This window comes from Hypomesus transpacificus, unplaced genomic scaffold (genome assembly GCF_021917145.1).
Source record: "Hypomesus transpacificus isolate Combined female unplaced genomic scaffold, fHypTra1 scaffold_52, whole genome shotgun sequence".
Taxonomy (NCBI): domain Eukaryota; kingdom Metazoa; phylum Chordata; class Actinopteri; order Osmeriformes; family Osmeridae; genus Hypomesus; species Hypomesus transpacificus.
This window is the reverse complement of record NW_025814031.1, coordinates 528,240-549,106: the sequence shown is the minus strand read 5'-3', so window position 1 is coordinate 549,106 and position 20,867 is coordinate 528,240. Positions and strand designations below refer to the sequence as shown.

At 41.9% G+C, this 20,867-nt stretch overlaps 1 protein-coding gene across 3 annotated transcripts; it reads right to left on the bottom strand.

Annotated features, from left to right (window-relative positions):
• Window positions 1-1,910: 1,910 nt before the first annotated feature.
• On the bottom strand, window positions 1,911-18,231 carry si:ch211-256e16.3 (kelch-like protein diablo). 3 transcript variants are annotated; one of them, XM_047017315.1, is made up of 12 exons: window positions 17,924-18,231; window positions 17,047-17,383; window positions 16,789-16,872; window positions 16,457-16,648; window positions 15,962-16,105; window positions 15,075-15,261; window positions 14,668-14,814; window positions 13,768-13,896; window positions 12,816-12,992; window positions 11,623-11,769; window positions 11,347-11,512; window positions 1,913-2,916 (listed from the first exon to the last, which is right to left on the bottom strand). In XM_047017315.1, exons 2-12 carry the CDS (start codon window positions 17,323-17,325, stop codon window positions 2,745-2,747), a joined length of 1,824 nt encoding a protein of 607 aa, XP_046873271.1. In that variant the 5' UTR covers window positions 17,326-17,383; window positions 17,924-18,231; the 3' UTR covers window positions 1,913-2,744. The 3 variants fall into 3 exon arrangements, with proteins under 3 accessions (XP_046873272.1, XP_046873271.1, XP_046873270.1); XM_047017314.1 differs by having other exon boundaries at window positions 1,914-2,916; window positions 16,738-16,872; XM_047017316.1 differs by lacking the exon at window positions 12,816-12,992 and having other exon boundaries at window positions 1,911-2,916; window positions 16,738-16,872.
• Window positions 18,232-20,867: the final 2,636 nt, after the last annotated feature.

Below are 20,867 nucleotides of genomic sequence, written 5' to 3'. Positions count from 1 at the left end.
TTCTCCTGCGTGATGACGGGTTTTACCCAATACCATGGGCTTCCGTCATGTCCAAGCATTCACACTACTAGACTATAATGCTGTGTAGTCTTATTTAATATTACATATCTTTTATGAATTATTTTAATTTTATGTATTTGTGATTTTATTTGACTGTGTGTAGGCGTGGCTTTGGAATAACACATTTTATTCAGGATAAACAGGAGGGATGTGTTGGAGAAATTGAAGATGTAACACATTTATCCTGTATAAGAATGATTCTGTGTTCAGCATTCCTTGTGTGTAGAGAGAGGCCTACCCCCAAATTTGAACTTTGGGTAACCCGAGGCATATGTAAACAAGGTCACCTGGGCTGACCACTCTCTCTTACTGGAAAGGCCATAAAATATGTCTGGCCTTATCTGTGTTGGGTGAATCATGTGGTCAAGCTTACAGGGGTCAAAAGGCGCACACACTCAAACACGCACGCACACACGCGCACCAGGTCTACGCAAGGAGCCAATGAAGAAGATCCACGGAACATTTGCATGCCTTTGTCTTAACCAATGACTGTAAAGAGTGGGGCTGCTTAAATAGCTAGCTAGCACAACATGCTAGCGGACAAACTTGTAGCACAACGGGGTGTGATGTGTCTCCTTGAGGGCCGGCCTCAAGCAATAAAGCTTTCTTAAACTTGTTCACCGACTGACTGTGCAATGCTTGATAGATTAATATTTCTGACACCATGTCTCAGCCCAAGCATGAAGAAAACTTGTCCAAGTCTTGTAAATGAGCCATGTTCCTCAATGATCCCTTCTCTGCACACCGGATAGTATACAAACTATTGAAATAATGTGATACGTTTCACATTATAACGTGAAAATAACTTGTTATAACATATCACTTTATAACATGATACTGATCCGTTTTATTTTTTTCTGGTGTGGCAGCAATACGCTGCCGTAATGAGAGGCCCTTCATTTATGACAAGTCAGTGGTTCTCAAACTTTTTAGAGTGGCGTACCCCCGAGGCATTTAACATCATTCCGCATACCCCCTCTCATACACTATGCACGTGTCTGTGTTTATACTTGTTCTTCATGCTTGTAAGTACTGAATCTCCACTTTTACAAAGGTACATTGTCAAGAACAGCAGTAATATAATGTGCAATTTTCGTTTGCTTTTGACTCAGTTTTGATCGGATGTCATGCATTTACAGCATTTAACCTGCTAAAAATCCATGTTATGGGGTAGAATTAAATTAACGGCCAATTTTGTTCGCGTAACTTCTCCGTCGCCTCAATTTTAGAACCACTGTTAAAAGTGAATTGCCGAAACACAAGTCAGGGTATCTAGCTACTGTAATTAACTTTCAGGTAGGCTAACTAGCTAACTATGTAACACATTCACCTCAAGTTATATCCCATATAAAGTCTATGGAACGGATGTTAACGTCAGTTAAAACTAACGTTAAATATTCAATGTATAAATTACAGCCTGGACACTAAGTTTGACATCTATTGCTATTTTAAGCATTAAATTAAGCACCTTTTCTGTTATGGGTTTACACATGACAACTTACCAGCATAAAAAGATATCAGTTGACGCTCCTTTTCTTCGCTCCACTGCCGCTGAGAGGCCGCCATCTTGTTAGAAAATAATCTCCAAGCAAATGACGTGATCGGCGACTAGCATTCTGATTGGAGGATCTCAAATTGTTGCCCACGACCGATCTAGGGTATCCTGATATAAATATGTTGCCCATTCTCAATGAGAAAGTGCCCAAGCAACATCGCCCAGCAACATTGCCCGGCAACATTGCTCAAAAAGTTGCCCCGTGTATCATCACCTTTAGTCTGTTGACTGATGAATAATCATTTTCATTCCATGGATTGTAAATACATTGTAAAAATGTATTTAGTTTCAAATCAACTTGTTTTTGTTTCATTACATATCTTTATTGAAAAGCCTCACGAGAACACACTGATCCAACAAAGCACACCGACTGAAACAGAACTGTGTAAACGGCAGTACAAAAAGCAATTGTTAATAGACTTAGATATCACAGAACAAACCTACTTACACATTGTTGGCATTTTTCTTGTCACTCAAAAACAAAACACCACATAATGGATTATTTTGGCCCAAAGAGCATCTTGTTGGGGGGAGCGGGACTTGGGGAAAATAGTTTTTTTTGTTTGTTTTTTTCCAAAGGGTATTTTCATATCTTAACCAAAATAAATACAAGTCATCACAAAAATATGGTACAAAAATACACTATGGTGAGGAAAATATCTACACTGAAAAGGCAACTGACATCCAAACCATGACACACCCTGACTCCACTCTTTCACATTATAGACAGCAAGAGCAAGGGTTTGACAAGAAGGATGGAAAATTCATCCATAAAGACACTTACCATAGATACGCACAAGGTGACGTTATTCTCTTGGTGTCACAGTGAAGAGACAAGCAATTGAGAAAATGTCCCTTTTTTTTCGCAGCTGTCAACAATTTATTAAGATTTTTCCACCCTGTAACTAAGGTTCAGAGAAACAGTGATGTGCCGTGTCCTGAGTGGCACAAGAGGGCACCATGCCAAGGTAGCTGCCTGCTGGTGATCTTCTCTAGAATGCAGAACTGCAATGTCCTGAGGAGATGATAGGTGACTGTTTTGAAGACTGTTTGGCAGAGGTGCACTGAGATCTCCTACAGAAGACAAGTGAGAGCTCACCCCCCCCCCCCCCCCCCCCCCCCCCCCCCATCAGTCCACAGAGAACTCAGTCTCTGAAGCCGTTCCGGGATGGCCCCCCCCGTGAGGGTCCTTCCTAATCTGGAGGGAGACGCAGCTTAACCAGCTGCGGCTGGTGGGCATCTCCCCCACGATCTCCCAAGTGTCCGTCTCCTCACAGTACCGCTCAATGGTGTCGTGGTACCTGCGGAGGCAGGATACGTATGCTAGGTAAGAAAATGGCTGCTACTACCTCAATTTTACATGATTAATTATCCCTGGTTGTTGTGCCAAAACAGTTTTGAAATTGGTATTTGGGAATGTATAGTTACTCCAATCTTTTAACGTTGACTTACTGTATGGGCAATCGATGATCGAGAAACTAATTTGGCATTTCAAAGCGATCCAAATAATCATAATCATCATCAATCAATATGTTTTCATAATTATGTTGTCATTGGTTTTATCTCAGGGTTAAAATTGTTATTATTGACAGTACATCTCCACACCCACAAGTGTAGGTCAAGCTTACCCAAGTCAGACAAAATAACCGCTGTACGTTGAGAATGCTGGGTTTCCCACAGCACTTTTTGTTAAGGCGGCCGCCTAAGCAACACACGTCTGCTGCCTTAACTACTTTGTCAAAAAACAAAACTAACCCACCCCCCCCCCCCTACCACCTTAACAAAATAATTTTCCTGAGGGAAACCCTGATAATGTGTTGATCTCCCAAAAGCGCTAGTCATTAGAAGTCTTTTTCATTTGTTTTCCTACTGTGGGGGATTTTTGTGACCTTGTGACCTCAAGAGAGGAGTCAGCTAGGACGGGGGCAGATGAGGATAGGAAGAGTGTTTATCCCCATGTAAGGAGTCAGATGAGGAGAGGAAGATTGTTTATCCCCACACTCAGTGGGGAAAGAGGGAGCTGGGAGAGTCACTCTCCCCCTCCCGTTAGAATGTTCTTTCCAGAGAGGAAGTCAGGTCAGGATGACCTGATGGGGAAATGTTGCTCGTTGGAACCACGAGTTGGGTAAGAATAGCCGCGTGAGGGATGAATCTGTTTATCTTGAACTAACTGTGTGTGTGTCTGGTGATTGAAAACAGATGTGTGTGACGTAGTAAGACTGTATAAAAGTTCTTGTCTATTGAATACATGTGGGACTTCCCTGGCTAGGGAGGCTCGGCGTATGAGAGACTTCTCTGGCTAGAGAAGCTCTGCGTATGATTCCAAACTACCTGGCAAAATAAAAGACGAAGCCTTTGCAATCAATCTCCTGACTCCAAGCCTGTTAATTCTTGCTTCACTAAGAACCACTTTCGAGGCTCCAACACTACCTTTGATTTCCATTTATTAAACATTTCCAACTTTAATTTGACTTTAGTTTCACATAGCTAGTTAAAACATCAAAATGGATCGTTTTGATGTCAGAAAAAGAAGTCTAGAATCAGAACCACTTCTTACTAGCACTGCTGCTAGGCAAGCTCCCACCTGCAAGACTAGCCATCCTGATCGTATTCTACCCACTGATTTACTACATGCCAAACTCCTTGAGAAAAACTCCTATGAGTGTAATGCCAGAGCCTCAAGCGGAGGTGAACCAGCTAAAAAGAAAACAAAATCAAGGAGGAGAGGATACAAGGACTATTTTTGTAAATATGGTTGTGTTAATTGCTCCAATGCAAACCAGGATGCAAGGCCTGTAGGGAGAAACTAGCAAACGAGGCCATCCAAATTAAAAATACATTTAGATACCCATCACAGCGAGCTGGCAGGAAAGACGAAATGAAGTCTTCTGCTAAGGTTCTTCCTAAAAACGTAACATTAAGGTTCTTCCTAAAAACGTAACATTAAATGAGAAAGTACAGTTACGCCTGGGACACACTGGCTGCGAAGCCTTTTTTCTTTCGGCGCCCATGTTATCAAATTGGACCGGCCACACAGGCTTGCGCTTTGCAGAATTCATTTCGGCAGCTGGTCAAATTCTTTCATGTGACGCTTGCAAAATCGGTTGATTATGATAAACACCATATTATTTGATATATTTGTTTTTTATTCAAACATGTTATTATGATTTTACTACATTTATTGTAGACTACGGTGAACATTTATAAAGTTGTCAACTTTAGAATTAATTAAATATTACTTTGTATGCCTACATACTTCACCAATATTCACCCTATATAACTTAAGCTACTTAACTACACAATGTTGGTAACGAATGGCTGTTCCATGTGGTTACCCTGATAAAATCAGTTTATGATCTGTTGAGCCAGCATGCCCGTAGTTGTTTCTGAATGGTCTGTTTCTGAACGGCAGAGAGAAACGAGTGAAACGCGTGCAGACGTACCGATAGAGAACCCCCAAGTCGATTTTTAAAATCAGCAGAGAAATTCAAGGAGATGAATGACATCAAATTAATTCTTGAAGTTGAAAAGCACAGCGAGTTGTACGAACCCCAGCACCAATTTTACAAGGACAACGTAAAGAAGGATCATTTGCTGGGATGCTGTTCGGGCGGCTGTTGGAATAAACACGTTTCATAAATATAACCTATGCCATGGTAATGTACCATCATTAGCCCATTACATGTGAAAAAGGAAAGCTCAGAAGAGATGAAAGGCTTGATGACCCACGCGGAGAAATGTGTGTCTGGTGTGAACAGCCTTGCGCCGTTCGTAGCCGATCTTGGCGCTTCTGGACGCTTCAGGGCGCTTTGCAGCTAGTTTGCCCCAGGCGTTAGCCTCTTATTCATAGATGCCACCTACGTCACTTCTAAACAGACCGCCGCCATATGCACTACCGATCTCGCCCAGTATGGCCGCCCACACTGCCGACTTCAATGACAAAGAGAGACAGAGATATGTCGAAAGAAATTCAAGTTTAGGCTCCAATCCTTAGCCTATTTGTTACCCCCAGTTCTTGGGTTCCTTATTATCTGCCCCAGCCTTGTCCCAATTGGCTTTCCATGACAGAGCGATAAACATTTATCTTGTGCATAACCCCTCCCCATACAGTGGGGATAGCTTGAAGGCTTTCAAGAGTACAGATGCTTATCAATATGCTGTGGCTGGATGGGTGAATGACGTGAAAGTGGGGCACATGGGCACCAAGGACTTATGTTTAATCATGGTAAAGTTATTTATCATTAAAAAAAAAATCTAATGTAGGATTTTAGTGGTAGTTTACTCTGACTAGGTAGCGAGTTGTTAGCTAAGTGGCTAACAGCTAGCTAGCACTCATCTTAGTGCCACTTAACTCAAGGCTAGCTGTCATTAATCTTGACAATGTTCTTTAATGTCAGATGCAGGGCTTGACATCAACTTTTAGAGGCACTTACGATCTATGCACAATTTGTCCGAAACCTTAAAATAGCCTGACCTAGTGAAACGGGCTAAACTAGCCTGGCTAACGGAGGTCGTTTTCTCAGGCAAATGACGAATTAAACAGGGTCGGTTAAAGGGCCGATTGATTGCAAAACCGATTTTACCTAGTCATAGTTGATTAACGACAGTTCGGGGGGTAAAATGAACATACAGTGAACCTCAAAGTCCATTGACACCCCTTTCCTATGCAAATCTCAAAATAAAAAAATGTGGATGTAAAACGCTAGCTTTTCAACAAAGCCACCGGACTGATGTCAGTCCGGGGACCGCCTTTTGGCTCTGGTCTGCACTTTGTCACGCCCCCCTAGGGCTAGGCGATAAATCGATAAAAATAACTATCTAAGTAATGACTTCCCTCGATAAAGATATCGTAACATTAAATCATTTTCAATAATATCGATAATGTCGATAGAGAATAATTAACAGCAATCCATTTAATTTCTGTTATGCAGCAGGAAGTTGCAGAGAAATGTTAGACTACGCTCACAAAAATATACTGATCACCTCGAGTGGAGTAGCTAATGTTAACCGCGGAAAATTCGTCTTATTGCCGAAAACAGTGACAGCGATAGACATGGCGAGGGAGCAACTTCCAATGAGGAAATTATTGATAAATAGGTTTAGTATTCTTCAGTGATTTGGAAGTTGCTTGGCTTTTTGAAATCCGACAGAGCAGAGCAATGTTCGGTGCAAACAGGTGGCTACCAAGTCCGGTAATTCGACAAACTGCAAATGTGGACTTCTTGTTGACCTCGACCTACGGTCTCGGTTAACAAATCTTTGCTTACAATGGTGTTGGTAGATCTGTCGAAAGTCCATATTAGTTTTTTTTTTTTATATAGTAAAACACGCAAGAAAATCCCAAATCAAACACGATGAATCTGGAGCAGACGCCATTTTGTCAACATCTCCAAGGCAACCGCTTGCTAGGTCCGTAAATCGTCTGCAAACGGTTTTGCGGATTTCTTAGAACGTCTCTGGACCAATAAGAACAGCGTATTGGTCCAATTATAATACTAATATAAAATAAACCTTTTTTACCACCTGAAGCAAAATCACTTGTTGGAACATGCAGAAAGTGTGAATTTGCGCCAAGATATTGATAGGTTGGCTATTGATAAAAAGCATGGTTTTAAAAAGCTTAAGTTACTTGACCCCAGGTACGTGCTCCCTGGGCGCAAGCATTTGTCTCACACCGCTCTGCCTAAACTTTATTGGAGTGTAGGGAAAAAGATGAGGAGGAGACTTATTTAGCTACTACTACCGTTCTGTGGTCTATCGTTTAATTATCGTTATCGAATGTAAATATAAATATCTATATCGATAATTTTTTACCCATATCGCCCAGCCCTACGCCCCCCCCAAAAAAGAACAGCCCACTCACTGGTGCTCTTGCCCAGTCCGAGGTAGCGTAGATCTCCGATGCTAGTTTAGCTGCCCGCTGCTCTGTGTAGGCTACTTCTAAGCAATTACAAAGAGTAACGTTTTGGTTAAGTATAACAAGTATAACAAGGATATTGAAAATGGACCGAACTGCAGAGGTATATTCTACGCTACAGCATAGACAAACATCAGCCATGCCCGTCTAGTCAATGTTAGCTAGACTCTAGCTCATCTGCTTTTTATTAACGCTGATTTGCAAGGAATGCAAGAAAAGCTAGATAGCGAAAACACCTAGACTGTAGGCATCATTGGCGATTTCTTTAAGACTGCAAGGGAAGCTCAGCTTCCCCTAACAAAAAATCATGGTCAAATATTTACTATTGTGTTAACATTTTAACTGCGTTAGAACACGTTCATATCGAAGACGAGTTTGTTCAGAATCAGCTACATATATTAGCAGGTTGACTGACTGATTTCCGTCTCATAAATTCCCGTAGTGCATTTCCCTGAGGAAGCTCAGCTTCAATGGACTTTAATGGGAATGCTGTAAACAGTTGTTTTCATTGCTTCAAAACTATACGGTCATTGGATAAATGCAGCAATTATGTCCCGCCTTGGACGCTCAGCGTCTCTGGGGGTGAATGGAGGAGTGGGCTGGCCTGGACGCTAGGCTTCCGCGTGATGATTGGAGGGTCTGTCGAAAGACTGCACCTCCTTTTGATTGACAGCGATTTTGTACTATATAACTCGCCGAAGCTATTCAAGCTCAGTCTCATCACGGACTTTGCAACTGTAGTTGAAAGACAAACTGCGGCAACATATTTCTTGGAATTTGCTAGCCAATTTTCATCATACATTTCATACAACTATATATCACATTCCTTGTTTCAGTTTAACTTAATTCCCACATTTCCTTCAGGTTTAATATTTGTTCTTTAGTTTGTACGTTCATTCATTCATACAGTAGGCTAGGCTTGTGTCGTAGGGGTGAACTAGCCAGTGAACTGAAAATGTATATGATATAAGCCGAAAATGAGCTTCCCCTATTTGAAAGACCAGCGTCCGCCACTGGTAGGCATGTAAAACTAGTTTAGCTAGCTTGCTAACGCAAGAGCATAGGTGGAATGTGTGATGATTTAGCCTAGTTTATTGGCAATGGGGCTAACGTTGATTCATGTTCCTGACTGTGTTTCATTCAAATAAATAACCTGTGTTGTCATGTAAATCTACAATTCACAATACACGTTTGTCCAGATCTTTTTCTGGTTATTTTTCAGCAAGATATCTAGAGCTAGCTACTGTAACTGAAGCTGAATTGAATCACAATATATTTTGGTTGCTAAGCTGTAACGTTTTACCCACGTAAGTCAATCCAGTTTGCTTCGACAACAGAAGTGGAAACAACTAACGTTATCATTTCAAAGGATATATCTGTTGAAAACAGTGTTGTGTAGACACAATAGATTTATTTGCGTGTTTTAATTTCAAGTCTCCAGCTTCGGTGTTTCAGTGAGTGCTGTTGGCCGGTTGCGTTTTTGCGTCCCAGCTTCACTCGTTGAAAACCAACAAATCAGCGCGCAGCTCATCTAATTATTAATGAGCATACCATAAAAGGAGAAAAGCTAGTGTTTTTTCCCAGGAAAATTTCTGAGGATCCATCAGGAGGCATAGAACAGCACCCGGGCCATTTTCAACCCAACCAATGTTACATACCCTATTCGGAAACCTTAAGGAACAGTGTGAAACACCCCAAAAACCCAGTCAATCACCCCTTTGAAGAAATCCAATATTCTGGCTATCTTCGGTAGACTCGTATCTGCCAAAAGCAGTCCTCCCTGACGTTTGTGGTGTAGAATGGAGTGAAATACAACATTGTGAACACTGCCAGTGAGCGCCGAGTCGGACTCTGAGGTTAACGTCAAAACTGTGTAACCGGGAGACCAAGGCATGGCTGCCGCCTACTATGCAGGCGTCGCATTCTTACTCAAATTAAGACTTTCGTGACCCAAATAAAAATGCTGCACCGGAAAAGTGGATGAGATGTGTCAAGCCCTGAGATGTGTTTATATTGGAAGAACATGAAGGGAACAAGCCCTACAGAAGGTTTACAGAAGATCTATGACTCCAACTATTATTATGCTATCCATTATAACAAAAGTAGGAGAATTAGCCTTTATTCTTTTGGTATAGAATGAAATACCAGTCCAGGGTTCCTCTTTTGGCTGTTGTTGCAGCCAACTGCACAACATATTGCAGGCATTTCAAAGGCCGATTAGGTAGGTAAGATGGCGGCACAAAGCTACAGTGACGTCATGTGAATCAAATGAATTAGGATTCCTCCGTAAGGAGGAACACGTATTGGTATTGTTGGTTTTATTATATTCTTGTAATTTATCTCATGAACTCATTGGTAAAAAGTTTATAAATTTGGCGTATTGATACAACATTCCACAACTAATGCCCAAACAAAGACTGGCCCATATCAGACCATAGGGGGCGCCACAGGCCACACCTAAATGTCAATTTTTCAAAGTGATGGAACTTCCACCCTGTCTGTTGCGCAAATTCATTTCAGTAACATAAGCCATCGCCACTGATGCTAGGCATTATTTGAAATTCCCTTCCTAACAACCTTTTTAAAGCACTATGAATAAGCTATTCTTTACAGCAGCAACCCAGTCATCCTGTTGTCCTGTTTTTTATCCCATGAAAAATGACAGCTGTTTGAACTTTAACCAAATCTTAAAACGAAGCAGGCGCACCTGTCACATTAGCACCTAATGTTCTAAAAAATTAATCTTAATCTTAAATTAAGTGAAAGTACAAAAATTGAACTATTTCTAAGAACTAAACAATCTAAGAATACAACAATTTAAATATAAAATAATGATTTTATTTGTAATGCACTTTACATTTAGCTAAATCTCAAAAAGCTACATGTTAAAAACAAGAAAGGGCGCAAATAGTGACAGTTTTCCACTCCGCCCACTTTCTTTTGTCGCTAATACCTGATGACAGGCCGCCAAACAGGACACATTTTCTCGCCTCCACCTCTGTTGTCAGAACTTCGATCTCACAGTCACCGTATTTCTTTGAATAAACGCTGCGGCGTTTAACGTTCATTTTTGATGCAGCGTTTATTCGGGGGCGGCGTTTATTCGAAGAAATACGGCAATTCAGACAAAGAAATGACCTCAGGAGCGCATTTATAGCCCATCTGCATATTAATTTATGGGAGGAGGCAAGGCGGGGTCAGTGGCTCGTTCACGTGCAGTCAATCTCACGTTGATTGTTATTTATAAAGGAAAGGTGCGAAGGACTTGGCGTACGACCGGTTTTATACATGTGAATATTTCTGTACTTTGAGTTTTGGCCCTACGCCATCTTCTGGTATGAAATCTGCGCAATCCTTTATACATGAGGCCCCTGATCTCGGTTATTTTTGTGATTAAAACATGTTTTACAAGACCGTTCTGTGATGATAATATGGTCAATATTGAGAAAATTAATGTCGTGTTATTACTGATAACAATAAGAACAAATTATTCTGTTAAAACTCGTACAAATAAATAATAATGATAGGAAAATTGTATATTGGCAAACACCCTTTTTCATATCATTTGGGTCACAATGGTTTGTCATTTAAAAAATGTGGATTGCCACAAGTTTTTTTTCCATTTATTGGCCATTATGAGCCTTGATTTTGTTTTGTTTGTATCGTGTATTGGCATAATAAAAATTGTGTATCGGCATACTAAAAATAAATATCGGCCACTATAAATGGCGATACCGATAGTTTGGAAAATGCCTAATATCGGCCGATAACATCGGCCCACCAAGAAATCAGTCAGGCTCTAGTAGTAACTTACCTGTCCCAGCCTTCCTCCCCTCCCAGGACGTAGATCTTTCCATCCACCACTGCCACCCCAGGCCGGTAGCGCCTCTCCTTCATGGGGGAACACATGGTCCACTGGTTGGTCTTGGGGTCGTACCACTCCACCTTGTCTGTGTTCTCAACAGAGGCATGCCAGCCACCTGCAGGTCAAAGAGGGACAAAATAATGAGTCATAGTGTAGTTGTAAAATGTATTAAAAGCATTTATTTAAATATAATGCCTGAGCTTGGTCCCTGTGAGAATCCACTACCTATGACATAGATTTTTCCCTTCAGAGAGCAGGAGGCTGATCCAGAGCGAGGAATATGCATTGGGGCGACTTCTGTCCACACTGAGGTTTTAGGATTGTACACCTGCGCCATCTCTGTGCCATCCCCTTCCTCTAGAACAGCCCCACCTAGAAGCAAGGGGGAAACATAGGATACCTAAGAGAAGAGGGCTACTGTAGGGGTATTGTTAGAAGACTACAATGTGTTCAAGAACAAAGAGTCCTTAGGTTTCTTGAAAGGTGCTATATCAATGTGTTATTACTTTCACAAATTAAAGACGAGACTGATTTGCAGGTTCCTGGTCAAGTATTTGTGAAACTATAGTCCTAAATTCTCCCCATCTGGAATAATGCAAGCAGAACTATTACACTTTTTATGTCAATATACTAGGGCTGTCCCCGAGTAAGATTTCCTTTGGTCGACCAAGACTCGACTAAAACGTCTGAAAATCGACTAATCGAACTGTGAAACGCTTAAAAAAATAAATTTTAAAAATCATTTTCGCAATCTGATTTAATGGCTGCTGGACATTGCGGATTCAGCCACTAATAGCTTGCTAATAATAAGACTCGTATCATCAGTCCTGTTGTAACCGAATGCCGATGGTATTTTGTATCTCTCGTAGAAGCTGAGTGGGGAACATTGCAACAGAGAAAGATTTTGTTGTCTTGACTGGAGAAGATAATGTCAGTCGATTTGGATGTGATTCTTATAATAGGCATATTCATTTTTCAACCCAGCGCATCAGCATGAACGAAGTAGGGCTAGACCAACTTACGTTTTTCAGGTGGTAGGCTACATCATATTCGACGTAGAACTATGAAAAATAAACCGTTGTTGGCAGAGTTTGCATTCAACGTTCTTCGAGTCACCCGGTACTTTGTAAATTTACTTTAATGAAATGCTGCCATACCACAGATTCTTTTAAAGTATATATTTTTAGAGTTGGTTTATTTGTCTTAAATAATATCATCACAATTTATGTTGAACATTTCGTTAATTCAGCAATGATGACACAAGTGGGAATCAGATCTCACACTGCCATATGGCAGCTCGACTGAAAAAATCTTAGTCGACCAAGAGCATATCGACCAGAAAATCAACTACACGACTAAGTGGGGACAGCCCTACAATATACAACACAATGTTATGAGGAGGTCACTCCACTCTGTACCTGTAACATAGAGCAAGCCATCTAGGGCCACCACTGCAGGGCTGGTGACAGCCATCTTGACTGACTCCATGAACTGCCAGGTGTTGGTGTGGGGGTTGTAGCACTCTACAGAGTCCAGACGAGAGCGGCCCTCCCAGCCTCCCACAGCAAACACATACCCATCCAGCGTCACCAGACCTGGGGGTAAGCCTCACCTTAACTGAAATGCCTCCACATGGATCCACATCCACATATAATCCACATCCACACATTGGTGGCCTATTAGGTTGTAAGTGTAACCCCATACTCTGACAAATAGGCATAATTGAATAAGCATTCAGTGCATGGAAACACCAACTGCAGACAAATTTTGTGGTGTGGAAAAATATCAAGTTAAAATGTGTACTGTATGGAATTGATCATGATTTTATTTGATTAAGGGTAGGGCTTGAAATTGCGACCATTTTGGTTTGCATATGCTCCTGAAATTGTGCGACCTCAAAATATATTTGGCAGCATTTGTGTGGGTGCAAATAACCGTTGTAATGGTACCAGTTTTAATTTCTTTACAAAATGCTCGCTAATTAGCTTACTACACAGTATGTGCCTGCTGGGAGCTGATAATTATCGGTCAACCAATCTATTCAACGTTACATATTACCAATGAAACTTAATCTTTACGTTCTAAACTTTAATGCTGATTTTGATTGTCGTGAGTCACTCATAGGCATCAGTCACTGTCACTGCGGTCCGTTGTCACATGACAAGGAGCTAACCAGTACGCAAAATAAATTTAACTAAAATTGTAGTTGTGATGCTCCTTAATATTCGGTGTGTGCTCCAAATTTTTTGGGGGTTGGGAGCACCAGTGCCACCAAATTAAAACTTAATTTCAAGCCCTGAATGATACTATATAGGTATTTTTTTTGCAATTAATTAAGTAAAGAAATTCCACCCAACTAAACATTCTTACCCAACTCAGAACGAGCTACGTTCATGGGTGCCATCTCCAGCCAGGAGTCAAAGCTGGGGTCGTAGCGCCACATCTCCCTGCTGGCTGACCCATCAGGGAACTCTCCTCCAGCCAGGTACAGAGTTGAGCCTGAGTAGGAGAGAGATATACATATATAGATATATCTATATCTATATACGACCCAACGGAATAACACCACAGCAGAGGGAAAATATCAATGGACTTGTTCATGTACATTGAAAATGCAACTATTTTAGTCGCATATGGTCCAACAATTGTATCCGTAAATAATCATTAGGGTGCTGTTTTAATTTCTTTGCTAATCTGCCTACTGCACAGTATGAGCCTGCTGTGAGCTGATAGTGACTGGTCCACCCTTCTATCCAACGTTACACAACCTTATCTTTACGTTCTTCACTTTAATGCAGATTTTAGATGGTTAATATTAGCAGTCAATCACTCCTTATCACTGCGCTCCATTGTCAAGTGACAGGGAGCTAACTCACGCTCACAATTTGAAGAGCTGAAAAGACAATATGAAAATGTTGGTGAGTGCTCCAAAAATGTTGCTTGTGTTCACACCAGTGTCAGCAAGTAACACATTTCATTTGAAGCCCTGTAGACAGTGTTGGTGTCAAAATATTTTTATTTTGGTCCCAATTTCATTGCTTGTATCTCCGCGAACGTTCCATTTGACATGACAGGGAGCTAACTAGTAAGCAAAATAGATCTGTAACATTTAAAAAAATTATGCTGCCCTAATATTTTGTGGGTGCTCTTACATTTTTGCTTTATTGGGAGCACCAAGTACTACCAAGTAAAAAAGTTAATTTCGAGCCCTACATTTAGAATTGAATTGCCTGTAATCAAATGAAATATCGTGAGCCACTTCCTCCTCACCTGACACCACAAGGCCATGCTTGCTGACAGCAAAGGGCAGACAGGCCAGGCTCTTCCACTGGCCGGTGAGGGGGTCAAAGCTCTCCACACTACGCAGCACCACCTTGTCGTCCTCCCCGCCCACCGTCACAATCACCTCAGCTGTCCCTGTCACCGTGACAATAAGAGAAAGACAGGGAAAGAGGGACTGATCTTGAGCCATATGGATTTAGGGGTTCAAAGTGAGGACAATAGAAGATTGGAGAACAACGATTCAATAGAAGACAATCCTTCCAGGCATGCATGCCTTCCGAAAGATGTTTGTTTTTTTTAGTTTTGTTTACCCTTAAGGGCTCATTCAATTATTGCATTTGGCCGTTTTAAGAGCTGGATTGCGCATTTATTTAGGTGACCGTAGTGTGTGTTACCTGTAGACCTGCGTGGGCGTGCTCTCGGGCAGTAAAGCTCTCCTCTGCGGTCCTGCAGCAGGAGGTAGTCCTTGGCCTCAGAGATGAGCCTCTGACAGCGCTGCGACTCCCTCACCACCTCCAGGGACTCAACCACATCATGGAGGTAGTAGGGGCTAATTAGAGGCAGGCGGATGTGCTCCAGGACCTACACAGATAAACAGGGAAATACTGAAGATTCAAGTACACTGCAAAACATCTGAGTGTGATTAACTTTGTTTCTAGTATAGGTGGCTTAGTGACTTAAAATAGTTGTTTACTTAAATTAAGAAATTACAACGAAATGATGACTAATATTTTTGCATTTTAATTTGATAAGGCAATGTATCTACATCCTTGCAATATATATTTTTCCAGTAGGTCCCACACACACTTAAAGCCAGCCCCTCCCAATTGTAATCTATTAATTTAGCAGACATTTCATCTGTTGTCAAACGCTCTACCCTCGAGCTATACCCAATCCCCCTACCCCCAATTGTGTCACGTTTGCCTGACCTTCAGCTCTCTTGTACCCTCATGTCCTACACCTTCATATGTAACATGAAAGGTGCCTCTGTAAAAGTATTAACCTCTTTATTGACTTGAATCTTCAAATCCTTTTGTTGCAGCCTAAGGAATGTGATACTAATCAGAGCCCATGGCTGCTAAAATAAACAATTGTGCTGTAATCATCTACACTTGTGTTCTCCTCGATAACAGCTGGGGTGTCCCTTATAGTCTCACACAAGCTTAAAGGCGCACACACAGACACAGTGCATACGCAAGCTGGCAGACAGGTGGCATTAAACACAGCTCAATAAGTCTTTCTACTGTACCATAGAAGACACAGGTCATTCAAATACTCAAACCTTCTCAAAGCTCTGCCTTCGGGTGGCACACTTGTCCAGCCACAACATGGCCGCCTCAAACACAGCCTCCTCTTGGAATACATTGAGATGGTCGCTGGCAATGATCTCTGTCAGCTTGTCTACACACAGAGACAGGAACTCCTCCTACAATGGAAAATGCAGTGAGGATGTGGGCCCATTCCTTTATTTGACTCCTTTTAACTCCTTCCTTAATGCCACTAAGCTGACTGGGTGTAAATGACGAAAGTTACTGTACACAAACATTGACAGTGGCTAGGATCCAAACACACAGAAAAGGTTGAGGAACTACAACAATAAAATACTCACTCGCTTCCTTTTAAAAGTTCCTCCTTTATTTCATCCCTTCCTTTTGCTCATCCATACATTTCCTTCACATTTCAACAAATCAACTCATCCCCTTTTCCCCCCCTACATTCTTTCCATCCCATCATCCATCCGTCACCTCTCTCCATCCATCTGTATTCCCTTTCTCACCTGCTGACAGACAGTGCAGAAGTGCTGGAGGATGAAGTCCATGCTGCGTTTCTCCAGCTCCATACAGGAGTGGGCCTCGGCAAAGCAGTGGATCCCCACACAGTTCATCTCATCCATCTGACGCTCCATGAAACGGCAGCAGGCTTCTCGCACAGCCATCACATCCAGCAAGTTTGCTGCCGCTAGCAGGGCCTGTGCAGGACGAGTGGGATTTTAGGCGGATGTGGTAACTATAGGCCTAATGTAACTGCAAACTGGAAAGGTGGGGGGGGGGGATGCACCTGTACATTGGCCTTGGAGATGACCACCTCCGCTGTGTAGGCATAGCTCACCAGCATGCCAATCATCTGAGGCTCCACCCCATTGATGGCCACCCTCTCCTGCCTGGACTCCATGAGGTCAGTGGAGAACATGGCCTGATGATAAACAATAAGACATATACAGAGATTAGAATAGTCTTGTTTTAAGAACCCATTCAGTGGGATATGTGTATGTTTACTTTGGATAAAAGTATCTGCTCAATTCATAAAATGTTTTAAGTCCATTGAAAACAAGACCAGTTTACAAGACCGATAGTGGTTGTTGTGTACCTGAAAGTAGGAGCTGAAAGATGCTAGTACAATGCGATGGCAGGGGAACTCCTGTCCCCCACAACACAGAGTCACGTCACAGAAGGCATTGTTGAGTCGCAGACTGTTCAGGCCTTCAAGGACCTTGTTAGGGTGTCTGGCTTCCACAAACACATAGTCCTCACTGTCCAGAGAGGCCAATGGCAAGCAAGAGTCCTCCAGGACTGGTGAGGGAGGCAGGGTGGCGGTGGCAGGAGGAGAAGAGGGCGAGATAATGTTCACCACAATGATTTCAGCCATTCTCACTTTAGATAAGACTAGATGTGAGAAACACGTGTTCCGTCGTTATGTTGTCTACCTTTGGGCAAAAAAAAAAAAACTTGAATGATTTGTGCATGACAAACTCACTGTTCTGGATATGGTATATTACAGATGCCTATTCATTTCTAACTTGACAGCGTACACTAGAAACATTTTACAGGGCAGAATAAAGCAACACTGATAATGTCAAATGCAAAGACCAGTTCAGTGGTTTCGACTTAAAGCGACCACGGACTTGACTAGTTACTCCTAGATTATCGAATAGAACCGTTTGTGCCATATAAATAAGGATAAGAAAATATGTAAACCAAGCAAATAGCTGAATTGCAAAGGAGGTATTATCATCAATCACAGTCCGTATTTCTGATTAAGTCTTTGGGGATGGCCGACTAAGCCTGCACTGTCCCGTAGTATGTGCAGTCTTAGAGGACGGTACTTCAGGCGACTGGCTTTCTCGCTATTGATGGTAGCCTCTAGCTCTACTTGCTAGCTAACGTTTCAACATTACATTTTAACCAGTTGTATATACATAAAATTGCAAAAAATATGATGGCATCTTGGTAATCCACTATATTACCTGTTCAACATTGTTGAAGAAAATGTACAGTCCAAATTCAGCTTCTCCCAAACAAACAAAAAATGTTTGTCAAGAGTCGTGACCAGTGGCCATTCTTTCTTCTGCCTTGTGAGTATGTAGCAGTTCATGCACACCTGAAAAGCGTTTACCGCCACCTGGTGTTCTGGCAAAAATGCTTGTTATTAGATGTTTTACGGCAGTTGAGTAGCATGTACCTGCAGAGCATAGAGTTGATGGCTGTTACTGGCTGTTTATCAATCCACGTTTTTTTCCGTTCGTGTGTTCTTGCGAACACTTTTGACGCAAGCCCCCACCCCTCGCCCCTCAGCTTGAAGCAACGGCCCCGGTGAATGTAGGTGGTATTGCATGTACGGTTAGGTTTCCGACTCTTCCGGTCATTTTTATTCTATTAACTCCATTCAACATTTACAAAACTATCTCCCCCAATAATTTTTGGTTGATTCTCAAACCTGGCTCATACTACTAGCTTTTTCATAGAATATTTTTTCCCGATTTTTTCTAAGTTTGAAACCAATCCAAAATGGGTAAACTAGCAACCCATTTATTTGCTTAGTCAATGAAAGTTTCCTGCAAATGTGCTGGCGGATACTAACAGGGCACGAGCACACAAGTTCACATTGGCCGATAGCCGATAAACATGAGCTCTCGGAGCTAGGGAAAAAAAGAGCCACTATTTAAAGTTAGACAGGAAGACACGGAAGTGGAAAGATGGCCGCGTCCAGTCTTGCGATCTCGCTTGCCTCACTGCGCTACTGAGCACTTTTCATAGAAATGAATGGGGACGGGAAGAGGCAAGATGGCGCACTGAGCGGTCGTATTGGTGAAGTGCTCTTGTCTAAAGTCCCTCAAAGTAAAACTATACTTTTAATAACCCCACGGAAGTTTTTTAATTGAATAAAGGTCAATTTTCCAGCAGGAAAAACAGTATAATGTCTCAATCTGAGCTTAAAGAAAGTAGTTGTCAGCTAGTATCAGTCGATCATGGCTATGCTAAGGTGGACTTGATGGATACTGATAGCCATGGAGATAAGCGAAGTCGAGAAGACACGTGTGGCTTGATGCCATCAACTCCATCAAAAGGGGCACATACTCGGAAGGTAATCAAACCAAATCAAGATGAGGTAACAAATTCTGCTATACGTACAGCAATAAACACATTGGCTGCTAGATTCGACACTCAAGAAAAAAACTGGAGGATCTCAGCATGCAACTGAAGCAAAATTGCACGCTAACTGCTAGCCTAGCTAAACCATTATTATAGCAGCTTGCACACTGCCCCGACAAACGCCGACCAACTCCAACCAACGCCAACTGTCGGATCAGTGTGCGCCGTCAGTCGGTGTTAATCGGTGTTAGTTGGTCGGATGGAGTTTTTCGAGTTTGACATGCCCAGTCGGGTCTGGTGGAGTCGTGGAAAGTCTGACCAGTGTGCGCTGTTTTCCAACTACCTGCAACATTCTGAGAGTATATTCCCTTGACAACTAGCCCATATTCGCGTGCGCAACGTCAGCGTGCACAATTTTCTTTGATGTCAAAACCTGTCAAAAACCCTGAATCCTCCTTGAAACTTTGTAGGCCAGGTAGACTAACATGACCCTGGCTACATTTAGCAAGTAGGTATCAACCTCATTCATCTTATGATACTGGCTACAACACTCAATTTAAAAAGTAGCTAATTAGTTAACTGAAAACAAATCTGTTATTGTCTGAGCAGTGTGAAACTGGCAGTTGGTTTACTGGACATTCTAAAGACAATCACCAACTACTGCCAACTTAGAATGTTGGGGCTAGTTGGGGATTGTCTGAGCAGTGTGTAAGCTGCTTTAGAATTCAATGCAGCTGAAGTCAACCAATGTAAGCACAAAATCTCAAAGATGGAGAAAGAAATAGAATGTTTAAGATCAGAAAATGTTGAATTTAAAGAAAAGGCGCAAGAACAAGAGAGATATAAACGAAGATGAAATTTGAGAATCAAGGGCATGATGGAAAAAATGAATGAAGATACCCGGGGAGACGTTATCCAGTTGCTTGGGAAGATCGCGCCTCACTGGGCCCTTCAAATGGATGATATTGTTGACACAGTTCACCGTGTGGGTCAGAAGCTTGCCAACAAGACGCGCTACATTATTGTACAGTTTGCAAGACGACGACACAGAGATGGGTTTTGGAAGCTGACGAAGGATTCAACGGTATGTAAAGAGGCTGGCATGAAATTCGTTGAGGATCTGACAAGGGAGGACAGATTGTCCAGAGAAGCCTTGTGGCCACGCATTAGCCAGGCAAAGAAGATCGGAGAGAAGGCATATTTCCGCGGGCCGTTTGGATTCATCAACGGTAAACGCATTTATGTGTGAGTTTAACATTTGGAACGAGACTTGATGGAAGTTGAACATTTATAAAGGGGGTTGACATTTGAAGAGGGAATACCCTAATCGTTCTTACACTCGAAGAAAGCAAGTTTCTTGTTCATCTTTTCCGTTTACTTGTTTTTTATTTATTATTTGTATTGTTACTCGTTCAATCAGCAAATGTCTTTTTTGAAAACCAACTTGTCTCTCATTTCGTTGAATACAAGGGGTCTAAAGGACAACGTAAAGCGAAAAGCTATTTTTTTGTTTTGCAAAGGACAGAGAACGCAGTTTACTTTCCTACAAGAAACTCACTCAGGCGCCTCTGACGCCACATTCTGGTCAAGTCAGTGGGGGGACAAGATTTTGTTCAGCCATGGTACAAATACATTTGCTGGAGTTGCGATTTGTTTTAATAGGAACCCTTGAACAGTGGTTACTCTCACAAAGCTGATAAAGACGGTCATTGGTTGGTAGTTATCATCAGCATAGAAGGCTCTTTCCTTATTTTGTTAAACATTTATGGTTATAACAATAATACAGAAAATATAATGTTATTGACAGAGATTACTGAT